The sequence below is a fragment of the Hyperoodon ampullatus genome (assembly GCF_949752795.1).
Source record: "Hyperoodon ampullatus genome assembly, chromosome: 1".
NCBI classification, from domain to species: Eukaryota; Metazoa; Chordata; class Mammalia; order Artiodactyla; family Ziphiidae; genus Hyperoodon; species Hyperoodon ampullatus.
Genome location: NC_136914.1, coordinates 143,695,943 through 143,703,915, shown reverse-complemented (window position 1 = coordinate 143,703,915; position 7,973 = coordinate 143,695,943). Strand labels below are relative to the sequence as shown.

General features: G+C 36.3%; 1 protein-coding gene across 1 annotated transcript; it reads right to left on the bottom strand.

The window, feature by feature from the left end:
• Nucleotides 1-344: 344 nt before the first annotated feature.
• Nucleotides 345-7,361, bottom strand: IL21 (interleukin 21; the record flags this gene model as incomplete). The annotated part of the gene is made up of 5 exons (XM_079710025.1): nt 345-368; nt 455-532; nt 2,396-2,551; nt 7,050-7,085; nt 7,194-7,361. The coding sequence occupies 5 exons, from the start codon at nt 7,359-7,361 to the stop codon at nt 345-347; spliced, it is 462 nt and encodes a 153-aa protein (XP_079566151.1).
• Nucleotides 7,362-7,973: the final 612 nt, after the last annotated feature.

Here is a 7,973-nt window from a genome sequence, read left to right as displayed (position 1 = left end):
AATTTTTAAGCTTCTCCAAGAAATGGCATAGTTGGCAGTAAGATAAAGTAAAAACTTTAGAGGTCATAGAAATCTATAACACAGGAAATCAGACTCGAATTGAGTAGAGAGTTTTTTCAAGTTGACCAAACACAGAGCATGTGGATCAAACTGAAGTATTGCATAGTGATTTTGGAGGAATAATCCTGACCTTGAACACTTATCTGAGTTTTTTCCCCCATCACTAATATATTGTACTCCTCCATTTGGAATACCAAGAACTGAGTTTCACTACTGTGTTAGAGTATGAAATATAGTGTCCAGCTTCAAGTGAGATCTTTAGGAACCTTCATATTCCGTGTGTTCTAGGAGAGATGCTGATGAATCATCTGTGGAAATAGAATACCATGAGTAACATCAACATAAGAAGCAATCTGGATAAAGATGAAAGTCAAATATAATTTAAGTTATATACCTTTTGGATGAGTGATTTTAGTCTTTCTAGGAATTCTTTGGGTGGTTTTTTCTCATAAGAATCACATGAAGGACATGTCTAGAAATCAATGAAAGAGTAATAATCTTCTTTAAAACTTTTTTCCTATTTAATAAAATGTTCATTCAAATTTTATGTTTTCCAATTAGAGACATAAATCATGTTCACTGAAAAAATTTGAGAAGCACATAAAATTGTTCAGAAAATAACAATGAGAAAAATCACTTGTAATCCCATCATTAGAGATAACCACTACAGTGTTTTGATATGTATCCTCCCAGTAATTTTTTTCTTTGCATTTGTGTTATTTACACTGGCTATTAATTTGCCTTTGTTTTAACACAACATAACACAAGCATTTCCTACATATTAAATATCCTTGAAAAATATATCCCATAATGTTTGCTTTGTATTCCTACATAGGATTGAAGTATTACTATTTTTGGACATGTAGATTGCTTCTAACTTTTCACTGTTGTATACAATACTGCAATGGACATCTCTGAGTAATTTTTCATGTACATCTTTATTTTATTTGATAAATTACTAAAAGTAGAATTACTAAATTAAAGGGATAAAAAAATTTAAGGCTTTTGATATACATTATAAAACTGTTTTACCTCTATTCACATAGAACATTCTTACCATTATTGTGCACTGTTAAAAATTTTAATTAAAAAAATATGATTTCCTATCTTAACTTGCATTTATTTGATTATGAAGAGATTAAACAATTCTTCACATGTGTATTGCCCACTTATATTTCTCTTTTTAAAAAATCCTTGGTTTATGTTCTTTACCCTTATTCCTGTTGAGATACCAAACACCAGGCCATTGCTTGCTGTTTAGCATCTCTAATGCTGGTTTGATGTTGTGGTGAGAGATATTTGACTGAAAGATAAGAGATATAAGTTCTAATTCTCATTCTGGCACTTAATATTTGTGGAGCTTGGGACAAGTCACTTAATATCCTTGGTCTCACTTTCCCATCTATCAAATGAAGGTGCTTAACTGGATAATTCTATGTTCAGTGCCAATATTACCATTTTATTGTCTTTGATATTGGGTTTCAAAGACATGCTCAACTCTTTTCTTCTTTGAGGAAAGTTTTAGAGGGATACTTTTCACATTGCAACCTGGTCAAGCAATCAAAGGATATAAAAATCATTTTGATATGGTAATTAAGATTTCATTTGAATCACATGTGAAATTCCTTAGAGGAGAGAGAACTGATAGAAAATTTTCTAGTAATTTATCTTATGTGTTTATCCACTGGTTTTGATTAATGCCTGAATTACTCATGAGATTATCTGCATTGCTCATGAGTTTGCATAAGAGGAAATATACAAGAGGTTCTCAGGGCCCACAAGGCTAGGGATTATTGAAATTCCCCAGCCAAATAATGGGGTCTACCCATTCAAATGTAGTACTGACTCTGCAATTGTACAGGACAGTAATAATATTCTTTAAAAGAGGAAGGCAAAGTTTGAGATTTATCCTGGTGTCTTGTAGGCTACCTCTTTTCCTTCAGGAAGACTAGGATCTAGCTCCTGTTAATAAGGATACAAGTTATATGTGATCATATAATGAGAGCAGAATATTTTTTAACTCTTAAGTCACAACTGGATTCTCTGCCTAATGACTTCCTCACCTTGAAAGCTATATTAATTATTCCAGCTACCAGGGGCTGTTAGAAAATTCTAATTGGATTTATGGACACTTTCAAGTTTGTGGACTAAGAAGAGGTAACCTTTGCTTCTCAAAACACACTCTATATGATAAGGTAAAACATGTAACTGGAAGGAAGGCACTGGAGGCTCTGGCTGCCTGTGTTTCTGTGTGTGCGTGCGTGCGTGTGTGTGTGTGATGTAATAGATATAGTTAATAAGTACAAATAAGTTAGATGACAAATGACAGTCTTACTAGTTCATGTTTCTGTCTTTTCCCTGCATTTGTGGGAGGTAGTTTCCTCTTCAGCTGTTTAGTTAATATCTTAATTATCTTTTCATTGTCTCCGGTATTTGCTGACTTTAGTTGGACCTTCTGAAAACATGAAAAAGCCAACCGCTCACAGTGTCTCTGAAAGAGAAATAATTTGTATAGATGTTAATGAAAGTTATTCAGAAAGTAAAAATGACCTTCCCAATCCACTTTTCCTACTTCTACTGCAGTGTCTTGGGTCACATCATTTTAGCAGACAAATGAGGAATGATTTCATGTCCTACTTAATCTTTGGGCTAAAGAGCAGACTCTTGTGATATAAAATTTCCCCATGTTAGGGGAGAGAGGACATTTCCCTGTCTCACGGACAAGAGGGAGCTTTGCTTTGCCACAGTTCTTTATTCCTAATGTCATTTTGAGGTCTGGGTGTTGGGCAGGACTTGGTATTTCATAAGGGAGAGTTAGTTTGGTTTTAGAACACACTTTATGAATTATGAGGCTCTAAGAGACATTGTGACTGGTGGCAGCTTTGGCTGAGTTACTCTGTAGTCTGATTAAGAATCGTTTCATTTGTCTTTTGTTTCTCTCTGCAATGTACGTAGGAGTATCTAACAATGACATACGTGTCTTGAGCAGCACCTTATCCTGTACAATGCCTAGCATAGTGTCTTGTTGCTAGTGAGTGCCCAACAAATATTTGTGGAGTGGACAAATGAAGTAAGTGAATTAAAGCCCCTCCTTTGGGGAAAGGAAGTGGGTGCCTACCTCTGATGGCACATTCCACGCCTAAGATTTAGTACACCTGCTGTAGACCATGCGTGACTTTTCTAAAATCCTATTCACACTCTTGAGTCCATTAGGGTGGGATCTGCCTGAATCAAGAAGTCAAGGAACAGAATTTGAGACATGCCTCCCCCCCGCAATGGGCAGGAAGACTGTCCCTTAGAAAGTAAGAGTAATGTCTCAGAGCATGGAGAAGTGGGCAGATCGAGGATCAAAAACTTGACTCTTGCTTTAATCAAATAACCAGTGACTAGTGAATAAGCCATAATGTTAGAAGTTGAACTGAAAATGAAATGGAATTTAATTGGAAGAACAAAATTTATACTGATTTGTTGAAAACATTTTAATGCTGATCTAAGAACTTGTATCCAGGTTACTTTTTTCTTTCAGCAAATGTCGGTATATGATGCTATCCACCACCCTAAAGTTGCTATATCTTCATTTCACCGGTGTATATGGAAGTTACTGCCATGTATACAGAAGCCTCAATTTTTCTCAGTTCCTACAAGGGCCGTCCTATATACAACAATATTACCTGAGTCTTCCCATGGACAATCAGCTGAAAATAGCATCTGGCCTGCTTTGCATTTTCCAACCTATATGCTTACCCATTATGAATGTTGATTAATAACATGCATCTTTAAGACACAACCCCATCAGATTTGCTTTGCATACATGGCCACAAGCCAAGAACCAGCTTATCTGGTTTCCTTATATCAGAGCAGCTTGCCTCTCATAAGGGCGAGATAGTGTCCTTTACATATGTTTGCCAAAATGCTTATTTAATAGAAACTATATATAAATGTTAATTATAGCACTTTTTTTTCCTTGAAAACCACATGTTCATGTTTGTTGAAGTTTTTTCTTTTCTCTTCTTTTTGACCACAACCGGCTTAACTTACTGGAAAAAAATAATATTCATATTTAAAGAGGTAAATTTTCCAGCTGAAACTGAAAACACTAACTGTTTCATCCGTGATGATCTGAGAAACCAGCATTTCTCACAGAGACCCATTTTGCTGAGTTAACATTTACATGTGGATGTTGAAAGAAAATTAGGTTCCGAAGAAGTATAGGGGCCTACCAAATGAACTCCCTTGAGACAGGTATCACCAAGAGTGGTCAAGACAAGCAAGCAAAGATTTGGCACCTGAGAAAGCCTTTCTGAAAACCTCTGAATGGCATCTGGACACCAGTGCCTGTATTGATGGAGCTGTGCTTTCTCTCCTGCCCTTCCTTGTTCACCTGTGTCAATAGCCATTGGAATTTTGCTTTGTGCTTTCTGCAAGCAGCAGAGCTATCCCTGGCAATCCGTGGTCCAGGACAAATACCTGCTGGATTTGGCTTCAGATGCACAGTAAAGGTAGCCTCAATAAGGAAAAGAAAAAAAAAATAATAAGGAAAAGAAGCAAAGGAGCTGTTCTTCTCAACTGCCTTAAGGATGTATTGAGGAGAGGAGTAGAGAGATTAACTTCGATTCAGGCAGCTTAGGTGTCCTGTCACTCAGGATGACCCCGAGTTCGTGTGCAGCACTACCATCTGGGAGCAGAACCACTGTTTTCCTTTGCTGTGCCTTGCAGACTCAGAGGGCAAGGCTTTGTTTCCCTCATCCTTTAACACCTGGAAACATGAGGAGTTATCTGTCCTACATTAGTTTTGCAGAATCAAGGCAGCAATAAGGAAATCAAAAGCAAGAGTAATAAACCACTCTTCTTTTTAGCTAGTCAAGTGCTGCTTTTGCAAGGAGGTGCACTTGGCTTTGTTGATTTGCAATTGAATATTTGAAAATATTTGCTTCCTTACAATTTATTTTTGACCTACTTACTTTTCTTTCTTTTTTCCTTTTTTTTTTTTTTTTTTTTTTGCAAAGAAATCTCTGGCCATTCACACTAGGAAGTCTTGCTAACTGGGTAAAATTCCCTTTGTCCTGCATACAAACTAGGTTTATATCAGGGTTCCTCAACAGTGGCACTGTTGACATTTTTAGATGGCTAATTCTTGGTTGTCAGGACTGTCCTGTGCATTCTAGAATGTTTAGTAGCATCCTTGGCCTCTACCTACTAGATGCCAATAGAAACCCCACATACACAATTGTGCCAACTAGAAATTTTTCCAGACAATGCCAAATGTTCTCGGAGGGCAAAATCACCACCAGATGAAGACCACTGATTATATGATTAGGAAGAAAAAGAAAGATGCCTGGTGAGGCCAATTAACAACCTTAGATTATCACTATATATCAACATTTATATGCAACATTTAAATGAATTTATTTTCATTAAACTTGTTAATCTTTTTAACTCTTTATAGATTCTGCTTTGATGCTAGCCCTAAAAAACTTGATATAATGCTACTGTGGCCTTGAACTATTTTCTTCTCTCCTGGGTTTGCCTGCCAGCATAGCTTAAAGATCTTAGTAATACCATTATTCACTTGTATCATAGCCAACATTGCTTGATCAGATTATCAGATAGATACAGTGTCACTGAGACAAAATCCTGTCATTATAAGGTAAAAAAGATCTCTCTTTAACAAAGGATATAAAGGACGTACCCACTGGATCAACTCAAGTTAGAAAACGGGATATCTTATTTTGCAAGTTAGAGACTGTAGCTAAGAATCTCCCCAAAGGACTCTAACCACAGCAGTTAGACAAAGGGCATGAGATGCTAAAAAAGATATGTTTTGATAATTAGGGCATTAAGAAATAGTCTTACTTGTTGGAAAAGTCTTTCCAATGAGCTGAATGTGCTACTTTCATTTTAGGTATTGCTTATTAGAAAAGGACCTAGTAAATGAGAGTGGTTAGGTTCAGAGCTAGAGAGTGAATTTTAGAGAAAAGCAATAGTTGTGACTCATTCACTTTCTAAACTTCTACACATAGTCATTTACGATAATTGTTTTCTTTGCAATGTATCTTCATAAGTCTCCCCTTTGTAGTGTCCTAATTACTGGTAACACTTTTATAGTTATTCTAATTTATGCAGTTAAAGGTCTGTGACAATGAAAACATTTCCCCCAATTGTGTTTATATCCTCAGGGTACCAAACCTGAAGACTAGATCGGAGTTACCAAGGAAAAGATCAGCACATAGCACACTTGAACTGTATGCTAGGATAGGCCTCTTCTTTCTAGGACCTAATGGATTTAAATGGCTTAAGAGAACAGGATGAGTTGTTGAAAACCGTCCTTTCAAAAGACCTCACCGAAGGCCAAAGACAAGACTCATTGAGGCCAAGGTACATGGGAATTTTATTCTAAAAGATGGCCTTGATTTCCACACTACCATTCTTCCATGCTGTGCTATAATGTATTCTTTCTTTCTTTCTTTCCTGCTTTTTTTATTCCTTCCTTTCTCTCTTTGTCTCCCTTTCTTCCTTCCTCCCTTTCTTTCTTTTTTTCTCTTTCTTTCTTCCTTTCTAGTTATTAAAAGGTGAATTCTGCTTCTGTGGTATGTGTCTATATTTCATACATAGGTTTACAAAGAGGGCTCAAGAACTTTCATGCACAAGGATTCTTAAAATGTAATTAGTTGGTCATTGTTCAGAAAATGATCATAGTGTAGATTTATTTTCTAGTTTTGTTATTCTATCTCAACAATACTACTTGAGAATACTCTTAGAGATATTTGGAGATAAAAGTATATCTTATAAGTTATGTAGTGTTTTATTGGTTGGCTTGTTGGTGAACCGATGAATATTTGAGCAAAATAGAAATAACTATGTTACCAATTATTAAACCCCAAAATTCATTGAAATTAAGTACATTTCTAACTAATCATGTTAATGCCTCTCTTAATTGGATTTAAAAACATGTCAAATTTACTTTCACAAATAAATTCAACTGGTCTTACCTTTACATCTTCTGGAGCTGGCAGAAATTCAGGGTCCTAGAGCAAAAGAAAATTAGTTCTGAGTTATTTATATAAGTCAAAAAGCTCCTTTTATAGTAATTGAAGAATATTATTTAAATTTTGTTGTCACAAATATGGCCTTACCAAGTCATTCACATAGTTTTTCAGCTGATCAACAATATCTATAAGTTGATGCAGTCTAAGCAAGAGGCGATCTTGCCCTTGGAAGCTTGATTTATGGGCCACTGTCCCTGAGAAGAGGACCATCAGGCAGATGACTGTTCTCTCCATGTTGCCAGGTCTGGATCTCATAAGTGCTAGTAGAGCAAGACCTTGGTCTCAGTTTTCACTTCAGTTTGTGAACAGGCTGTCAGTAAAGCTATCTATTTATTCATCCTTCAGGGAGAGATAAAGCCCTCCCATTGCAGCCTGGAAATCTTTGTAAAATGGATGAATGTGAGTAACTCTTTTTTCTTTTCCACTGGCTAGGTATACGTGTGCATGTGCTAATGCGCGGGGGCAGGGATTGATGGAGTCAACGAAATGTGCCCTATCTGCATCTTAGACAGGAAAAAGAGAGAAATGGGTGAATTCCAATTTTCAGCATGAATCAAGAAGTGTGCACAGTAAATAATAGGTACTACAAGACTTCAAAGAAGTAAACAAAATACTTTGATGTCTCCTTCTGTGCCTCCCTGGCATCTTACCTGTTCTCCCTGACAGTCATAAGGGCACTTCAATAATGAGTAAAGTGGCAACATGTGCTTTCTTGCAGGACTTTTTCTTATGGTAGTAACTAGGCTTTTTGACTGAAATCATCCAGTATTCCATCATAAAGGTAGGAGGAGAGCTACCTTTTAGGAAATTTTAAATATCAGGGGTATTTTCCAAATTAGCAAGAATATTTTAGGTTCTTAATCAGGT